General features: G+C 39.0%; 1 protein-coding gene across 5 annotated transcripts in view; it reads left to right on the forward strand.

The window, feature by feature from the left end:
- The window catches only part of LIMS1 (LIM zinc finger domain containing 1), a 159,610-nt gene that overhangs the window by 93,107 nt on the left and 46,234 nt on the right, over window positions 1–20,269 (forward strand). The window contains exon 1 of one of the 5 annotated variants that reach the window (XM_064572678.1): window positions 1,140–1,379. The exons of 2 other annotated variants lie outside the window; for them this stretch is intronic. In XM_064572678.1, coding sequence (XP_064428748.1) covers window positions 1,273–1,379 — 107 coding nt within the window. In that variant the 5' untranslated portion in view covers window positions 1,140–1,272. Of the gene's footprint in view, window positions 1–1,139; window positions 1,380–20,269 lie in introns of those variants that run through there. 2 more of the 5 variants (XM_064572679.1, XM_064572681.1) reach the window with 2 other exon arrangements.

Raw genomic sequence — 20,269 nt, forward strand, 5'->3', positions numbered from 1 at the left:
GGAAGCCGGGTGACAAATTGTAGCCCTGAGGGGAGCTAGCATCTGCATGTCCTGAGTGAAGGAGTAAGATATAGACTCCCCTTTCCTTGTGGGTGCCTTAACCTTTGTATTTATAATATAGATACTCTCAGGGAATATGTTAACTCTTTAACCCTTCGTGCAAAAAGAAGTTTCAGAGACACCTCTTTCTGTTCTTACTGAATGGATTCTAGAAGGGAAAGAAGCTAATACAGATTACTCAAAGAGAAATTATTAGAACCATGAAGTCAAATTATTAGCTAAGAACTTTCCAAGGATCTAACCTGTATCTGTGAGATGGTGATGTGTATTGAGTGGGACTGATACAGAACTGGAGGCTAGAACCTTGCATGCTGTTGCACCAACATCATTTGGAGCCATAACGATAAAGGATTTGCTCCAGTTATCTGTCCTCCATTATCTGCAAACCCCTCTTGCAGAAACCCAACCTACACCCCACACACACCAAAACAAAATGCCATTCTAACTTTACCATCTAGGATCCAGTATGCAGCTAACTACGAGGTTGATTATACTGAGGTGCGCATTTGATAAGAGGGAATTTTTAGAATAGGTAGTTACATTTAGAAAATCATTGAGTGGAGGTTGATAGAAGAAACCACTTGCAGTTCCTTTCAGTTAGGAATTTTTGAATAGTATTTAGGGGAAAAGAAAAGACATTTCCTTCCTTTCTAAAGAGGAGTGGGGAGAGAGGAATTGTACTGCTTCCCTCACAATTCTGCCCTTTTTTTTTTTCTTTTTAAGGAAAATATCCCAAAGAGCTCATGATGACCAGGCACTTCTTTAAACTGACAGCTGCTTGTGCAGTGTTAGTGGATTTCCTGGCAAATAAAATAGGGCAGGACCCTTCTTTAGTCATTACCTTACCGGAGCTTTTTAGCCCAATTTTAATTCAAAATGATGCTGGAAAGATTTATAAAGGAATTGGTGTGATTATTCATAACAATTAAACTTCATGTATTAGTAAACATGTGAGCAACCTGGTCGCGGACTTCCCGCCTCCCCCCCCCAAGGTGCAAGGCCCAGAGATAAGGCGGGCCAGGCCTTGCTGAGGAGGGTGTGTACCAACAGAGAAACAGGAAGCTGTGCTTAGCCGGGCTTGCCTGGAGGTTTCCAACTCTGGTCAGGTGTGCTGAGGTCCCGGCAAGAGATACGCTCTTTCTGAACCCTGGCAGCCACGTTGCTCAGCATAAATGCTTCAGACTGTCAGTTAACTAATGTGTAGAAAGAAGTATGACTGCATTACAGCTTAAAGAGCTGTCACACTCAGGTCTCTACCGGAGAAGACGAGATCGCCCTGATAGTGTGAGACTAAATGGGTTACCGGAGGAAGAGCTAAGGTGAGTGCAAAGTCATGGTTGGCTGGAGGTCAAGGCACCTAGTGATTGCGGCGAGATTCATGTCTAAGTGGATGCAGTAGTGGGGAATACACGTTGAAGAGGTTCCACTGGAACCTCTCAGTCTATAATTAAAGATTGAACACAATCCCAAGATTGTGCTGGATTGGAACTGTGCAAAACTAGAACTCATTTTTCCATTTCTTCACAAATCCTGTAAGGTGTTTTAGCTTTTCCCCCAACCTGCTGTGCTATGTCTTTAAAAAATTATATAATCATCAAAGTAATATTTAAAATTGGAAACAATTGATTTTTCCCCCCTTAGTTTAAAGATAGATTGCTTTGGCCTATTAGAACATAGTTTCTGTGTGGAATTTTTCTTTGAATTTTGGTGGTGAGATTTGTTTGTGGTGTTTTGGGTGGGGGTTGGGGGGTGTTCATAGAGGATTCTTTGTTATTGAAATGAATTCAGCAAAGGAATGCAGAAACTACTGAATGTAACCTAGGAAGGAAGGACGTCAAAAATCTGGACACCATCTTAACTAAAAGGTGTGTGTGTGGGGGGGGGGTGTTTGTTTTCAAAGTTAATTTGCCTCTAACAATACAATTTTAGTTTTTGTTACAGTTATTGAGAATTGTTTTTGGATTTTAGGTTCTAAAAAGTCCCTGCAACATTAAACCATATTTAAAATACTATGTTTAGATTTTCTGTTTCTGAGATGAAGTATTCCTGTTTTACTGCTGACAGGAGGCTGCAGTAAAGAGAGACTTCCTTTTCTTTTTATTACATTTACTGTATAGTACTTAAATTTCTTTATGGACTCTTGATTTAAGTATTTGAATATTTCAACTAGATGGAGGGATATTTGTATGCTGTGTACTATTTTCTTTCCATAAATAGCTTCATTTTTTAGAGTTTCTTTTAAATTCTATATTTTAAATTTGACAGGGAAGAAATGGTCAAGGAAACTTTTTTAAACTTATATCCACTATATATACTATGAGAGCTGTAGTTTGGGAGAGAAACATTTACTTGAAAATTATAAACTCTTTCATTACCTTTTGAAGAGAATAGTAGCAATAAAGGACTGTGATTGATACTAACATTATTAGAATTTATTTCATACCATATCAGGTGTCTCTTAGGTACATTTGATGTATTAACTTTGAATTGATTGTATTAGAATTTAAAACCTTCAGAGTTTGACTTGTTACAAATTTTATAAGGTTTAGTGAAAATATTGAGTTCTCTCTTGTTAACCGGGTAAGGCTTTGGGAAGTAGCCTCTGAAGTCAGCATTTACTTGTAGACTCCAATCTACTTTTGATCCAAGAGGGAAAAGTTACCAGAAACAGTTTTGATTTCAGATTTGGAGTCCTTTTTTAAAAAATTGAGATATGTAAAACAATATTTGAGACCAACCATATTTTACTTATTTTCAGGCAGTAGCAGAGTACCCATGAATAAAATTATACGCCCAAGGCGGTATTTATATAATTATAATGACCTTCGAAACAACTAGATACTTTTCTTTTGTCTTGACTTGAAATCAAAGGAGGAAGAATAATTCTTAAGAAGTATTGCTTGTTACACTGAGGTAAGGAGAAATGTTTTCCCACCCATTCTGGTCATGTATTCCCTGGTGATAATAAGGGACTCGTGTTTCTGCCATTTCTCTGGACTCTAATGCAGAGAGAATGACCATCATTCCTTATTTTAGGAATGCAGTGCTTAGCTAGGAAAAGTAGGCAATTGTCTGTTTTTCCGTGGACTTTTTGTTAATTTAGGCAGTCAGGTTGTTTTTCTAATTTTATAGGAAGCCTATGTTTAGTATTAAATCAGGTTTCTTAGCTAATAGTAATCAGGGAGGGTAGGCACACCCATTTCAGCACCACTCATTTGGACAAGTTATGTAAGCTTGTTGAACTTCAGTTTGTTCCTCCTCAGGGGGAAAAAAAAAAGAATGAGGATAAAAATAACTGCTGTTATTCAACATCATTTACTATCTCAAAATCCTCACCCCCAACCTACTGAGGCAGGGGCATTATTATCTTGTGTGTAGTGCTGTAGGGTTAATGGCTTTCATGCATTATTTAACTAATTTTTATTGGGTGCCTACTCTGTGCTAAATAAAGATGCAGTGATGAATTAGACACAGTTCTTCCCCTCAAGGCACACCTAGGTTTTGGCACATGAACATGACCAACAGGTGCTCTTCCTGTGAGCAGTTGTTTGACTTTGAATGCATAAAATATCAAACATCTTTAACACCGTCTCCGTATTGTGCAAGACCCATTCCTGCTGCATTCCTTCTCACTCTTTGTTCACTTTCTTGGCATGTTTATGGACTTGAACAGAACTATCAGAGACTAAAAGAGCTGTGCTCATTGCCAAAAAATGTTTTTCTTGTAAGTTAAAATAAAAGATTGTGCTCTGAAACAAAACACAAGTAAGTGTTTAAGGAGCATCATGAAAGACATGAAAACGACTCTGGCTTCAGACTTGTGAGGGTCAGCATGAAAAACACTGACTTTATAGATTTTTATTTTAAAGTACAAAATATAACCCAAAACTTACTACACTTGCATACTTTGTACAATAGAACATTACTCTCTACATTTGAGGGTTCTGCTATGGCAATTTATGTTATTTAAATAGTAGTTGTCACTCCTAATAGAAAAAGTGTCCCGTGGGCCTTTGTCTTGAGTTCTAGAGCATGTCCTTAATTTTGGCTAGATTCTAACATGCCTAAGAAATAATTGGAAATTGTTTTCCTTATGAAGCTCAATGTTAAGGATTTAGATAAAGCATGATTATTCATTTATACTCAAAGACTCTATATAAAGGCTGTGTATACACATATAGATTGTCTTTAGGGCCATCTCTCATGACCTGGATAGAACTGGTTTAACTTTCGAATTTAAACAGTGGACTCCTTAGCACAAAGTAGCTCACACTTTCATGTCAGTGGGCTCAGAACTCTGAGCCCTACACCTCTACAAAGCATTCACCTTTTTTTCCTTGGAATTTTTGATGCTCAAAAATCGCATCTAAGATACACACACACACACATATACTTAATTCTTAGCTGTTTATTCCATCTCTCAAACTATGTTGCATCCTGTTGTTTTTTGAGGAAACATGAATGAAAAACACACCTAAACAATACATACACACACACACATACCCTTAAAATTCTCAAAGTCACTTTTGTTCTGCCTTAGATATAAAGGATCTGTAAATAACTGGGGACACCTCAAAATTCAAGTCTTTGCTGGCTAGGTCCAAAACATAGTTTATATAGAAACGTTGGCCAGATCTGGCCCACTGCCTGTTTTTGTATAGCCCACGAGCTTAGGATGGATTGTACATTTTTTGGTGGTTGGAAAAAAATTAAAAGAAGCATATTTCATGACATAATAAAAATTACATAAAATTCAAATTTCACCATCCATAAATGAAGTTTTATTGGAACACAGCCAAGCTTATTTGCATGTGTTGTCTCTGGTAGTTTATTGCTACAGTGACATTACATCCTTGTTGTAGTGCTAAGATAAAGAACCCTTGGGACGCCTGGGTGGTTCCGCTGTTTTAAGTGTCTGCCTTCGGCTGAGGTCATGATCCCAGTGTCCTGGGATCAGTCCCGAGGCAGGCTCCTTGCTTAGCAGGGAGCCTGCTTCTCCCTCTGCCTGCCGCTCCCCCTGCTTGTAATCTCTGTCTCTCTCTGACAAATAAATAAATAAAATCTTAAAAACAACAACAACAGCAACAACAACAAAAAAAACCTTGATCTTTCCCTGTTGTTCCTTTAAGTTATGCATCTACTCTTCCCACTCTTCCACGTCCCAGTTAGATTTACCTGGATAAAGTCAGGTCTGTGTCAATCTTTTTTTTTTAAGTTTTTTTTTTTTTTTTTTTTTTTAATTTATTTGCCAGAGAGATAGCACAAGTAGGCAGAGCGGCAGGCAGAGGGAAAGGGAGAAGTAGGCTCTCTGCTGAGCAGGGAGCCCGATGCGGGGCTCGATCCCAGGACCCTGGGATCATGACCTCAGCCGAAGGCAGACGCTTAACCGACTGAGCCACCCAGGCGCCCCAGGGCTGTGTCAATCTTGAAATGAGTATGAAGAAAAGAAAAAATACTTTGAAGTTTGTATCCTTACATGAAATTGACTGGATGCAGCAGTGAGAAGTTACTTACTTGTTAGAACCTCTTTATGCTGTCCTTTCCTGCCCTTTTTCTGGTGGAACTGGACAATCAGGAATAGGAGGAAGTGCAAAGAAAAGTAACCTTTACTTTCTGGTTATTAAGTAAACGTTCTGAGCTCATATCTTTCTAGATATAGGATATAATCATTTAGTTAGTGGATATGTCCTTGACTTCGCTTCAGAGCAGAAAACTCAAATCATATGTTCCCGAATAATACATTACCATTGATTGAGCCCTTGTTATGGGTCAGGCATTCTATTAAGAATTCTCATGTTTGAGGAGGATAGGAGGATAGGAGCAAGATGGCGGAGGAGTAGGAGACCTGGATTTCGTCTCCTCTCAGGAATTCAGACCATTCTGAACACCTACAAACTCAACAGGAGATTGAAGAAAAGAGCAACAACTCTCTCATCAGAAAAGCGACCACTTTTTGGAAGGTAGGATGTGCGGAGAAGTGAATCCGAGGCGATATTCGGGAGGATAGACGGCGGGGGAGGGGCCTCCGTCGGCCGTTTCTGGCAAGTGATAGAACCACGGAGCACAAAATCGGAACTTTTAAAAGTCGACTCCGCTGAGGGACGTCACTCCGGTGGCTAAGCGGGGGGTGGAACCCTCCGGGACAGTGTGGTCTCAGGACCCTCAGGGTCACAGAAAAAGCATTTGACAAAGTACAGCATCCTTTCTTGATCAAAACTCTTCAGAGTATAGGGATCGAGGATACATACCTCAATATCATAAAAGCCATCTATGAAAAACCCACAGCGAATATCATTCTCAATGGGGAAAAACTGAGAGCTTTCCCCCTCAGGTCAGGAACGCGGCAGGGATGTCCACTATCACCACTGCTATTCAACATAGTATTGGAAGTCCTAGCCACAGCAATCAGACAACAAAAAGAAATCAAAGGCATCCAAATTGGCAAAGAAGAAGTCAAACTCTCACTCTTTGCAGATGATATGATACTTTATGTGGAAAACCCAAAAGACTCCACCCCAAAACTGCTAGAGCTCATACAGGAATTCAGTAAAGTGGCAGGATATAAAATCAATGCACAGAGTCAGTGGCATTCCTATACACCAACAACAAGACAGAAGAAAGAGAAATTAAGGAGTCGATCCCATTTACAATTGCACCCAAAACCATAAGATACCTAGGAATAAATCTAACCCAAGAGACAAAGGATCTGTACTCAGAAAACTATAAAATACTCATGAAAGAAATTGAGGAAGACACAAAGAAATGGAAAAACGTTCCATGCTCATGGATTGGAAGAACAAATATTGTGAAGATGTCAATGCTACCTAGAGCAATCTACACATTCAATGCAATCCCCATCAAAATACCATCCACTTTTTTCAAAGAAATGGAACAAATAATCCTAAAATTTGTATGGAACCAGAAAAGACCCCGCATCGCCAGAGGAATGTTGAAAAAGAAAAGCAAAGCCGGCGGCATCACAATTCCGGACTTCCAGCTCTATTACAAAGCTGTCTTCATCAAGACAGCATGGTACTGGCACAAAAACAGACACATAGATCAATGGAACAGAATAGAGAGCCCAGAAATGGACCCTCAACTCTATGGTCAACTCATCTTCGACAAAGCAGGAAAGAATGTCCAATGGAACAAAGACAGTCTCTTCAACAAATGTGTTGGGAAAATTGGACAGCCACATGCAGAAGAATGAAACTGGACCATTTCCTTACACCACACACAAAAATAGACTCCACATGGTTGAAAGACCTAAATGTGAGACAGGAGTCCATCAAAATCCTAAAGGAGAACACAGGCAGCAACCTCTTTGACCTCAGCCGAAGCAACTTCTTCCTAGAAACACCGCCAAAGGCAAGGGAAGCAAGGGCAAAAATGAACTATTGGGACTTCATCAAGATAAAAAGCTTTTGCAAAGCAAAGGAAACAGTCAACAAAACCAAAAGACAACAGACAGAATGGGAGAAGATATTTGCAAATGACATACCAGATAAAGGGCTAGTATCCAAAATCTATAAAGAACTCATCAAACTCAACACCCAAAGAACAAAGAATCCAATCAAGAAATGGGCAGAAGACATGAACAGACATTTTTCCAAAGAAGACATCCAAATGGCCAACAGACACATGAAAAAGTGCTCAATATCGCTTGGCATCAGGGAAATCCAAATCAAAACCTCAATGAGATACCACCTCACACCAGTCAGAATGGCTAAAATTAACAAGTCAGGAAACGACAGATGTTGGCGGGGATGCGGAGAAAGGGGAACCCTCCTACACTGTTGGTGGGAATGCAAGCTGGTGCAGCCACTCTGGAAAACAGTATGGAGGTTCCTCAAAAAGTTGAAAATAGAGCTACCATATGATCCAGCAATTGCACTACTGGGTATTTACCCCAAAGATACAAAAGTAGGGATCGGAAGGGGTACGTGCACCCCGATGTTTATAGCAGCAATGGCCACAATAGCCAAACTGTGGAAAGAGCCAAGATGTCCATCGACAGATGAATGGATAAAGAAGAAGTGGTATATATATACAATGGAATATTATGCAGCCATCAAAAGGAATGAGATCTTGCCATTTGCAACAACGTGGATGGAACTGGAGGGTATTATGTTGAGTGAAATAAGTCAAGCAGAGAAAGACATGTATCATATGATCTCACTGATATGAGGAATTCTTAATCGCAGGAAACAAACTGAGTGTTGTTGGAGTGGGGGGGGGGTGGGAGGGATGGGGTGACTGGGTGATAGACACGGGAGGGTATGTGCTCTGGTAAGTGCTGTGAATTGTGCAAGACTGTTGAAATTCAGATCTGTACCTCTGAAACAAATAATGCAATATATGTTAAGAAAAAAAAAAAGAAGAAGAAGGTAGCGGGAGGGGAAGAATGAAGCGGGGGAAATCAGAGGGGTAGACGAACCATGAGAGACGATGGACTCTGAAAAACAAACAGGGTTCTAGAGGGGAGGGGGGGGTGGGAGGATGGGTTAGCCTGGTGGTGGGTATTGAGGAGGGCACATTCTGCATGGAGCACTGGGTGTTATGCACAAACAATGAATCATGGAACACTTCATCTAAAACTAATGATGTAATGTATGGGGATTAACATAAGAATAAAAAAATAAATAAATTAAAATAAATAAATAATAAATAAATAAATAAATAAATAAATGAATAAATGAATAAATAAAGAATTCTCATGTTTGAGAGTTTGGGTTGGTGGGGCGGTTATTTGTTTTTTAACTCAATTCAATAAGGAGGAAGAACGTAAAGTTAGAAGACGTGAGCATCCTTATTAACCAGTTCCTGACCTTGATTGACATATGTTAGTGCTCTGAGTTCAGTTGAGTTTGGAGTAGGTCAGTTTAGGATGTGCATTTCCTTGCATAACTGTTTTGTAGTTTATCATTTCTTTACCTGTCTTTTGGATGAAAAACGAATGTACATATTTTAATTTTAGAAATATAGTAGACAATTGGGATAAAATTGCAGCTTTGCCATTTTTGTCTATTCTTATTATTTAATGGTTCAGTGAGAGCACATTTAATCTTCCTAACAATGAATACATCACAAAATTAATAACAGTTTTTTTCCCTCTGTGGTACACAGAGTTATCAGTTTGCCAAGGTTGCTTTTTAAAAGGTAGTAAGTCGTGCTTTCTTACATGTGTTTAAGAGTGTAATACAGACAAACACACGTGCTAGAATATTATTCAGCTGTGAAAAAGAAGGAAATCTTGCCACAACATGGATAGACCTTGAGGGCATTATGATGAGATAAGTCAGAGAAAGACAAATACTGTATGATCTCTCTTATATGTGGAATCTAAAAAAAAACTCAGCTTGTGTAAACAGAGTAGAATGGTCGTTACCAGGGCCGAAGGGGTGGGTGAATTGAAGAGATGTTGTTTTAAGGGTGTAGACTTGCAACTAGTAGATAAATAAGTTCTGGAGATCTAATGCCCAACATAGTGATTATAGTCAACACTACTGTATTAAACACTTCAAAGTTGCTAAGAGACTAGAACTTAACTGTTCTCAGCACATAAAGGAAGTGATAATTATGTGACATGGTAAAGATGTTAGCTAAAGCTACTGTAGCAATGATATTGCAATAAATAAATGTATGAAACCAACAGGTTGGGTTGGCTACCTCAAACTTACATAATGCCAGTTATATCTCAATTGCACAGATCCTTTTTTTTAAGATTTTATTTATTTATCTGACAGAGAGAGAGACAGCGAGAGAGGGAACACAAGCAGGGGGAGTGGGAGAGGGAGAAGCAGGCGTCCCACTGAGCAGGGAGCCCGATGTGGGACTCGATCCCAGGACCCTGGGATCATGACCGGAGCCGAAGGCAGATGCTTAATGACTGAGCCACCCAGTTGCCCTACACAGATGTTTTTAAAAGACTAAAATCCACAGGTATTTATATTGTAATAATTGGTTTTATAGGCATACCCCTCCTCAGCCTTCTCGCTTACCTGTCCCTCTCCTATGCCCCCCCCCCCCATTAATAGAGAGGATTTTCCAAGCCCAGAGGCCTTGCCTTACTTCTTCTGTATCTCTAGCATCTACCATAGTACCTAGCAGGTCATCACTGTCCAGTATCTATTCCTCATTGAATGAGTGAAGAAATGAGAAACTAAAGTGGCTTAGCAGTACCTCTTTTATATCTACCAAAATATCATGATCAAAAGATCATGGTCATTTTGTTTTTCATTAGTTTTGGGAAACTTCTTTTCTGAAGGGGAGTATGTTTTCTTTGTTACCAAAGAAATATAAAATATATTTCTTTATAGTTTAGAAAGTATATGCTGAAATTAAAAATAGCAACGTTAATGCTTAAAAAATTAGCTGTATGAAAGGAATTGTTAAAAGGAGTGGAAAGTCTTTAGATAAAGATCCCTTTTCTGTTTTTCTGTATAGCTGAAGACATTTTGGAATGAACCTCAACTTCAGAATCAGTTTGTGAATTTGTTGTCAATACACATAAAATTTTCTAAATGATTTGCCATGACAATTAAATACCAAGTTTTTAACCATTATAATTGCTTTCCTATTGGTTTAAAACACACAAAAAATGTTAAAGTATCAGTTATAAATCACTTATTTTAAAAAACAGCAGTTGACTAAAATTTACACCTTACCTATATTATTTGGATAGATGCTGTTAAAATGAAACTATTATTTATTTTTTATATATTTATGTATAAAAATATGTATTTTGGAAACACAGCCATTTATTGTGTATCTGTGAGACCCAGTGACCATTCTGTGATTAAAACCAACTTTGGGGCACCTGGGTGGCTCAGTCGTTAAGCATCTACCTTCGGCTCAGGTCATGATCCCAGGGTCCTGGGATCGAGCCCTGCATCGGGCTCCCTGCTCAGCGGGAAGCCTGCTTCTCCTTCTCCCACTCCCCCTGCTTGTGTTCCTGCTCTCACTATCTCTCTCTCTGTCAAATAAATAAATAAAATCTTTAAAAAAAAACCAAAACATTGGACACAAGTATTCTCCTATAGAATATCTACTTTTAGAAATAAACGTGTTTTCACATAAATATACAATTCCTTAAGTTTTTTGGGTTTTTTTTTTTTTTAAGATTTTATTTATTTATTAGAGAGAGCATGAGCATGGGGAGGAGCAGAGGGAGAGGGAGATAATCTCCAGACGACTCCACACTAAGCGCAGAGCCCGATGTAAGGCTCGATCCCACTACCCTGAGATCATGACCTGAGCTGAAACCAAGAGTCAGACACCTAACTAACCCTCTGAGCCACTCCAGTGCCCTTCAAGTTTTTTTAAGATTTTATTTTTACACCCAGTGTGGGGCTCGAACTTAAGGTTCACATGCTCTTCTGACTGAGCCAGCCAGGCACCCCCCAACTCCTTAAGTCTTTTTAATTGTTATGTTAGTTTCATAGAACTGCTGTAACAAAGTACCATAAACTGGGTGGCTTCACACAGCAAATTTACTGTCTAACAGTTCTGAAGGCTAAAAGTGAGAAATCATTGTGTCAGCAGGGCCATGTTTCCTCTGAAACCTGAAGTTGAAAGAATCCTTCCTTGCCTATTCTAGCTTCTGGCTTTTGCCAGCAATGCTTATTTATGTATCATTCCAGCCTCTACCTCTTTAATGACTGTCTTCTCCATATGTGTCCATTTCTTCACGTGATATTCTCCCCTGTGGGTGCGTCTTATCTGTGTGTCTCCTCTCCTCTTTGTAATAGTACATCAGTCATCTTAATAGTATCTGCAAAGATTCTGTTTCCAAATAAGACCCTATTCACGGGTACCGGGGTTAGGACATCAATATATCTTTTTGGGGGACAGAATTCAACCCATAGTAGTGGTCTGTTCATACAGTAGTGTATAAAGATTAAAAATCATTCTGGTGGGGGGCAGAATTCAACCCATAGTAGTGGTCTGTTCATACACTAGTGTATAAAGATTAAGAATCATTCTGGTGGGGGGCACCTGGGTGGCTCAGTCGTTAAGCATCTGCCTTCGGCTCAGGTCATGATCCCAGGGTCCTGGGATCGAGTCCCACATCGGGCTCCCTGCTTCGGCGGGAAGCCTGCTTCTCCCTCTCCCACTCCCCCTGCTTGTGTTCCCTCTCTCGCTGTGTCTCTCTCTGTCAAATAAATAAATGGAATCTTTAAAAAAAAAAAAATCATTCTGGTGGGACACCTGGGTGGCTCAGTTGGTTAAGCGACTGCCTTCGGCTCAGGTCATGATCCCAGGGTGCTGGGATCGAGTCCCACATTGGGCTCCCTGCTCCGCGGGGAGCCTGCTTCTCCCTCTGCCTCTCTCTCTTTCTGTCTCTCATGAATAAATAAATAAAATCTTTAAAAAATATAAAAATAAAATAAAATAAAAAATAAACATCATTCTGGTGTGCAGTTTTTTAAGAAACAGCTTTATTGAGGTTGAACTAATGAATCTCAATGAAGTGCACAATTTTAATGTGCAGTTTGATCAGTTTTGACAAGTATACACAGTGATACCCTCACCACAATCAAGATAATCACGATCATCATCCCCAAAGTTTCCTCATGCCCATTTATAATCCTTCCCTGCATCCCTAGGGACTTTGATCTGCTTTTTGTCACTCTAGATTACTTTGTATTTTTTAGACTTTCATAAATAGAATCATACAATAGTGTTTTCTTTGTTTGAACTGGCTTTTTAACTCAGCATACATATTTTGAGATCCAGCCATGTTGTTGCCTGTATCAGCAGTCCATTCCATTGTATCCTTGAGTAATGTTCCATTTTAGGGACATGTTATAATCTGTTTAGCCAGTCACTTGTTGGTTGACATTTGAGTTGGTTCCAGTTTTTGGCTATTACAAATAAAGCTGTTGTGAACGTTCTTATACAGTTCTTGCAGGGACATGTGCTTTCATTTCTCTTGGGTGGAATGACTGGTTGTTGGGTAGCTTATGTATATTAAATTTTTAGGTTAAGTGACCAACTCTTGATTTCAGCTTAGGTCATGATCTCAGGGTCCTCTGGCTCCATGCTCAGCAGGGAGTCTGTCTCAGGATTCTCGCTTTCCCTCTCCCTCTGTCCCTCCCTGCCCACGCATGCGCTTTCTCTCTCTCTCCCAAATAAATAAATCTTTTTTTTAAGTATTAAAAAAGAAATGTCTAAATTCCTTTCCAAAGAGGTTGTACCATTTATATTCCCACCAGCAGTATTTGAGGGTTCCATTTCTCCCCATTCTCACCAACACTTGGTTTGGTAAATTTTTTTTCAATCTTAACCATTTTGAGGGTGGGTAGTAGTGTCTCATTGTGGTTTTAATTTGCATTTTCTTAATGACTCATGTAGTTGAGCATCAGTTCATACGCTTATTTGCAATCTGTGTATCTTTGGCAAAATGTTCAATTTTCTTGCCCATCTTTTATTGGGATGTTTCTAAGTTTTAACAGTGTTTGCTATATTCTATGTATAAGTCTTTTGTTAGGTAAATATTTTGCAAATGTCTCTTCCCAGTCTGTGGCTTATCTTCCCATTTTTATAAGTATCTTTTGAAAAGCGGAGGTTTTTTTATTTTGATACTTTATTGATTTTTTTCTGTTTATAAAGTTTGTGTTTTTTGTGTCCTATTTAGAATCTTTCCCAAACCCACAGTCAGATTATTAATACATATGTCCCATATAAACTCATTAATTATTTTTAGAAATCGTCTTGGCCTTTCATACCATTTAGTGCTTTTCTGGCTATATGGTAAGTGCTTCACAGCCTCTGAATCCTCACAATAATCCTGTGAGGTGCTGCGTATTTCCTTCCCCCTTTTCACACAGATGGGAAAGGAAAGGACTTTAGAGACACATGCTTGGTAATTTGGGCAGTTGGGATTTGAACCCAGGGCCACACCCATTTGTGTCTTGTGTTCAAAGTCTGAGCTCTGAACCACAAAACTTAGGCTTCACTTAGGTTTTAGAGTAAGTTTTCTTATGTGGAAGTTTTGAATATATTTGATCATATCTTAAAAGTTAAAAATTTACCATTGAACATAAAAGTAAAGGTTAACCTCCTGTGCTTGCCTATGGATAGTAAGATTGAAACAAAAATGGAATTTTTCTGCCTCTTCTTTGTAGAAATTTGCCAGAGAAAATATCCAGGTTTGAAAAACTAAAAATATTACATTTATACGTCATAACGAATATGTTCCTTAAAATTGAACATTACAAGAATATCCAAGTTTTTATTTTTGCCAACAGTATTGTCCTCCTGCCCCTGGCAAACAGAGTGAGAAGGGAACCAGACTGAGATAGAAAGCTACAATGAATCATTGCATGTAGGATGTTGACTTATGTTTGACAGCTGCTGCTGCCAACTTTAGTTCTTAATTCTGATATGCAGAGTTTGTTGGGACAAAACTGAAATTCTGCAGTGTTTTGGAAAATTTCAGTAACATTTCCAAGTGCTGGAAAATATATTCTTTGTTTCATGGTTACAACTAATGGCAATAATCTTGGAAGTATCTGTTATAAACTGATGTACAGGTATTTTAAACAATGAGGTTTTATAAAAGTATAGCCAGTTTAAAAGATAACAATTTTCCTAGATCTAGAATCATTGTTTCTGTGGCAGTCAACAAATACCTTTAAAATGGATTCAACTGGAAGTAGTAGCTATTCAGCACCACTTGTAATTTTGGCTTTTCTCAATATAATGTACTTTATTTAAAGGATGTATTGCTAGGTTGTGAGTTTCCCACATTAGTAGGTAAAATATATTTGTCTAGGCATTCTTGGTTCAGTCTACATTTATTAAGGTCCTACTGTGTGCCAGGGAAATGGGGTTATGAAGTTGATGAAAACATTCTTTATCTACTAACATGGAACCCTGTGTATGGTGGAAAAAACAGACATACAGGGATAATTAAAAGGTGTTATATAGAGAGAGGGGAATAGCTATGACGCTGTAAGATCAGAGTGCATTAGTTACGTATTACTGAATAACAAATTACCCCCAAACTTAGGGGCAACTGGAGATGACACATTTATTTGTAAAGGGCCAAATAATAAATATTTTAGGTTTTGCATACCACACGTTCTGTGTCACAACTACTTAACTCTGCTGTTGTAGTGTGAACACAGCTGTAGAAAATGCGTGAAGTGAATGAGTGTAGCTGTGTGTGTTCCAATAAAACTTTACTTACAGAAGCATACAGTGAGCCACATTTGGCCTATGGGTACTGATTTACTGACTGCAGGCTTAAAACAATGAGCATTTGTTGTCTCACACTTTCTGTGAGTGAGGAATCCAGGTCTTCATTCAGTGACTTTGACTCAGGGTCTTCTGGGATACTGCTGTTGAGCTTTCAGTCAGGGCTGTAGTCTTCTCAAGGCTCAAAGGGGGTGGGGGGTGGTGATCCAGAAGAGGGAGAGAGCTCAGGAGGGCAGCCACAGTCTTTTTATAACCAAATCTCAGAAATGACTTACTGCTTTCATTAGAAGGTCAGGAAGTCCAGCCTACTACACTGCAGATGAGGGGGTTCCACAAAGGTGTTAATACTGTTAAAAACAATATCCAGTGACACTTGTTAAACAACAGTAAGGCAGATATTCAGGATCAAGATTAAGTACAGGGACCACTGCAGTGAGGTTTCCCACTGGGGGAGAGAGATGGGGCTCAACTCCAAATACAGTGAGGAAAAGTGGGATTTATAGAGAACAGAGTAGGGGTCAGTGGATGGAGAATTAAACATCACAGGTTAAGGGGGGATGCTATTACAGTATTAATGATTATATCCCCTATGCCATACTTTTCATCCCTGTGATTTATTTTACCACTGTAAGTTTGTACCTCTTAATCCCCTTCAACCTTTTTGGCCATCACCCTCTCCCCCAGCAACCGTCATTTTGTTCTCTATATTTATGTAGTCTCTTTCTGTTTTTTATTTGTTCATTTGTTTTTTAGATTCCACATATAAGTGAAATTATATGGTATGTCTATTTCTGTGTGACTTAATTTCACTTAGCATAATACCCTGTAGGTCCGTCCCTGTTGTCACAAATGGCAAAATTTCATTCTTTTTATGGCTGAGTAATATTCCAGTATAAAATATACATAGCACATCTTCTTTATCCATTCATATGTTTTTTAAACTAGTGTTTTTGTTTTGTTTGGGTAGATACCCAGAAGTAGAATTACTGGGTCATATGGTAGTTCTATTTTTAATTTTTTGAGGAACCTACATACTGTTGCCTAGAATGACTGCACCAGTTAACATTCCCACTAACAGTGCACGAGGGTTCCCTTTTCTCCACATCCTTACCAACAATGATTGTTTCTTGTCCTTTTGATAACAGCCATTCAGATTGGTGTAAAGTGATACCACATTGTGGTTTTGATTTCCCTTGATGTGTAATAAGGTTGAGCATCTTTTCATGTGTTTTTTGGCCACCGGTTTGCCTTCTTTGGAAAAATGTCTATTTGATACTGGTAAGTTTTGTGGCCACCATAATCAACTGTGCAATTCAGCAGAAACTTACTACTGTCACCTTTGTACATCTTTATATTGCCATCTGCTATTATAACTACTTAAAGAAGGCATTGTTGAATGGTACTGAGATGAAATGGTATGTTTTATTATCAAAATTCTGATTGCTTAGGGTTGTAATGGGAATGAAAAAAATGACAGTATTATAGGGAAGAAGCATGAACATGCATGGAACTAGAAATGGGCCACAGCTTATGTGTGTGCTACTCATTTGTAATGTTTCAGCCATGTTTGAGGGGGAAAAGAAGGACTTACAGGATTGTTTCCAGGCAAGATGCTTCTCTGTGAATGAGCATAGGGTGGTCTTCTGAGCTGTATATAGAGAAATAGCAACTGAGATTGATCAACTCAATTACCAGTTAAAACTGGTATATACCAATGAGTTAACTTTCACTCATAATAGAAGTGGTAAAGTATCAGACCATTTCAGAAAACCAGTCCGTGTTTTGAGCTTCGATTTTTACAGGAACAGACAAAAAACAAAAACAACAAAAAACAGGTATCTGAGAATCTCAGGAATGGAATAGAAGGTCCAGTCAGAAGCTTTTAAAAGAATCATCTTTGCCAGACAGGGACAGGATTTCCCTGGGCACTGTGGTGTACAGAACAAAAGCAGTGATGCTCTGTGGAAGTGATGAGAAGGAAAGGGGCGGGATGGCTAGACCGGATTCTTTGCCTGAACCTTCCCCCGGTCCTGCGGCAGCTGCTGAGGCATCTCCGCCTGATATGAAAACTAGCCTGCTCACACTTAAGAGTCTGTCATTTTGAAACAGTGGAAGTCATGCATCTTTGTACTGAGCCTCCTTCAAAATTTACTGTGCTACATTACATCCCAGTAGGAAATAAGAGCTTAAATATATATTACGGTTACATGCTAAAGAATTTATGGATATGATGTGATATGATGGTGGAATTTGCTTCAAAATATTTTATGGTTGAAGAATAGATAAATTGGTCATGGTTTGAGAACTTTTTGCATTAAGTTGGATTTAATGGGATTCATTTCACTATTCTCACTAGTTTAATATGTGCTTGAAATCTTCAGAAATTAAGTTTATAATTGTTTGATATGTATCATGATAAGTGACACAATTTTATTTTTTTAAGCATTCTTTCTTTTTTTTTAAGATTTTATCTATTTATTTGAGAGAGAGAGCACGAGCCAGGGGGGAGGGGAGGGATAGAGGGAGAGGGAGAAGCAGACTCCCCTGCTGAGCAGGGAGCCTGATGCGGGGCTGGATCCCAGGACCCTGGGATCATGACCCAACCCGAAGGCAGAAGCTTAACCTACTGAGCCACCCAGGCGCCCCAAGTGACACAGTTTTAACTTTTCCCTCCTCATATGTAATTACCCCATTAGAATTTTTCACTTACTGGGCTTATCAGTGGTTGTGCCTAATCAACATCTATAACAATAGTCTGTCAGCTACTTGCCTGTCAGTGACATATAAACCCAACCAGAATATCAGCATCTGTGGCTCTGGCATGTGTAATTTGGAGGTTTGGTGGGAGGAGGAGGGTGGAAAGAGATAGGAGCCCCTTACCTTAACTAGGATGTCTGCCTATGGTAATTATTAAGCCTTTTACAATTTGTATCAAAAGAGATTGGATTGAGCATCTCATTTACAGCTCTTACCTCCATGGCAGAGATGGATTTGTTTCATTTGTAGGACAGTTTATGTTTATTTTGAAAAGAAAAACTTGGCCAGTAGATTGTAGGCCATTTAAGATAGCTTTTTGAGCCTGGGTTAGCAGAGAGTAGGTCCAATATCTGGTATCACCGCTTAGTAATTGACTTTTGCAAGTCACTTATTTTTAGGAGCTTGAGTTTCTCCATTTGCTAACTGAATAATATTAACAGATTTAGAGTTTTTCAAGGAAGGTTTATTGTATTTCATTTTGGATATCAAATCCATTTTTACTGTTTGGGAAGACACATCTATTTGCAAAGCAGAAACATTTGTAAGGGGAAACAAACGTTCTGCTTTGCTTCCTGAGTACCTGGTATTAGTAATTTGTTGGAATTCACCTGACTTCTCTCCCTTGAAAGACATCTTGTTGGGGCGCCTGGGTGGCTCAGTCGTTAAGCGTCTGCCTTAGGTCATGATCCCAGGGTCCTGGGATCGAGCCCCACATCGGGCTCCCTGCTCTACAGGGAGCCTGCTTCTCCATCTCCCACTCCCCGTGCTTGTGTTCCCTCTCTCGCTATGTCTCTCTGTCAAATAAATAAAATCTTAAAAAAAAAAAAGACACCTTGTTAAAAGTTAAGTGCTGGAGCCACTTAAAATGTGTAAGATTCTCAGGGCGCCTGGGTGGCTCAGTCAGTTGGGCATCTGACTCTTGATTTTGCCTCAGGTCATGATCTCAGGGTCCTGGGATTGAGCCCCGCCTGGGGCTCTGTACTTAGAGTGGAGTCTGCTTGAGATTCTCCCTCCCCCTCTGCCCCTCCTCTCTCTTTCTCTCTTCTCTTTCTCAAATAAATAAATAAATATTAAAAAAAAAAAAAGTGCAAGATTTTCAGAAAGTATAATGAAATCAAGAAAGAATACCCAAGGGAGCATGTACTCAGAATTCTCATGGTTCGGGACAGTTTGTTCTTTGCCAGGCAGTGCCAGACCTTATGGCATGAAATGATGTTTAGGGTCGAATGAATGGTAAATGAGCTGCAGAAAAGCCTCTGGCTTCTTTCTCTGCCTCTTCAGTCTTGAAAATATAAGAGGGAATGCAAATGTTACTAAAGAACCAAAATGTGAATCACGGTCTGTCTGAAACTGCTTCTACAGAGCTAAAAGTGAGCCCCTTGGGTTATGGCCTCTGGGCTCTGTAATAATGACTCAGGCTGTCTCCATTTACATGGAAACATGAAATAAAAGGGAAGGTAAACTGGCTTGTTCGTACGTGTTTAAGCAGTTTGCCTAGAGGCAATCTGCACCTGCATAGCAAGTAAACAAATTGATTTCTGGATGAGAAAACACTGACATTACTTTATGAACCATTATGATATTGAGCACTGATTATATTTGTGCTCAGGGTAATAAACTGTACCACATGATTTTCCCCCTCATCCCTTCCCCCTCTGTCCCTGAAAGCATTCATGCATCCCTTATGACTTGAATGTTTATCATGACAGCAGTGTAGAATTTGGGTTTTGCCCTTTTAAAATGTTAACTGTTCTTCTGTCCCTTCACTTTTGCCAGCATCTTAACTTTTAGTGATTGATTTGGTGTTTGTTTCTCATTTACCCTTTTAACACAGAATTATTTCCTTTACTTCAGAGCAGTTTTATCTGAAAGGATAAAACTGTTTCTTGAAATAATCATGTGGTCATTTGTCTCTACTAGTTTGGAATATGGCTATCTGTGGAGGAGTAGAAATTACTACCCCTTTTAATAGAGGCAGATCATTGACTTTTGATGCAGCTATCACAGATATGATCATTTGAGGACTAGACAGCTCATTTACTTATATTCAGACTATATGGTTTTATTAGTTTATGTGAACCATTCTCAGCATTTCAGCATTTCATTTGCTTTCCTACTTAGATTCCAGGCTGTTTGAGAACTTAATTATTTTGCTCTATTGTCCCAGCTTAGAATTTGACCTGGTACCAAGTTAGTTTTGATGACATTTTGCTTGCTTTTTATGCCATGAAAAGAGATTGTTCTGTTT

The sequence above is a fragment of the Mirounga angustirostris genome, unplaced genomic scaffold, assembly GCF_029215605.1.
Source record: "Mirounga angustirostris isolate CCGP_5_RB_7025 unplaced genomic scaffold, mMirAng1.0.hap1 SCAF_10, whole genome shotgun sequence".
Taxonomy (NCBI): Eukaryota; Metazoa; Chordata; class Mammalia; order Carnivora; family Phocidae; genus Mirounga; species Mirounga angustirostris.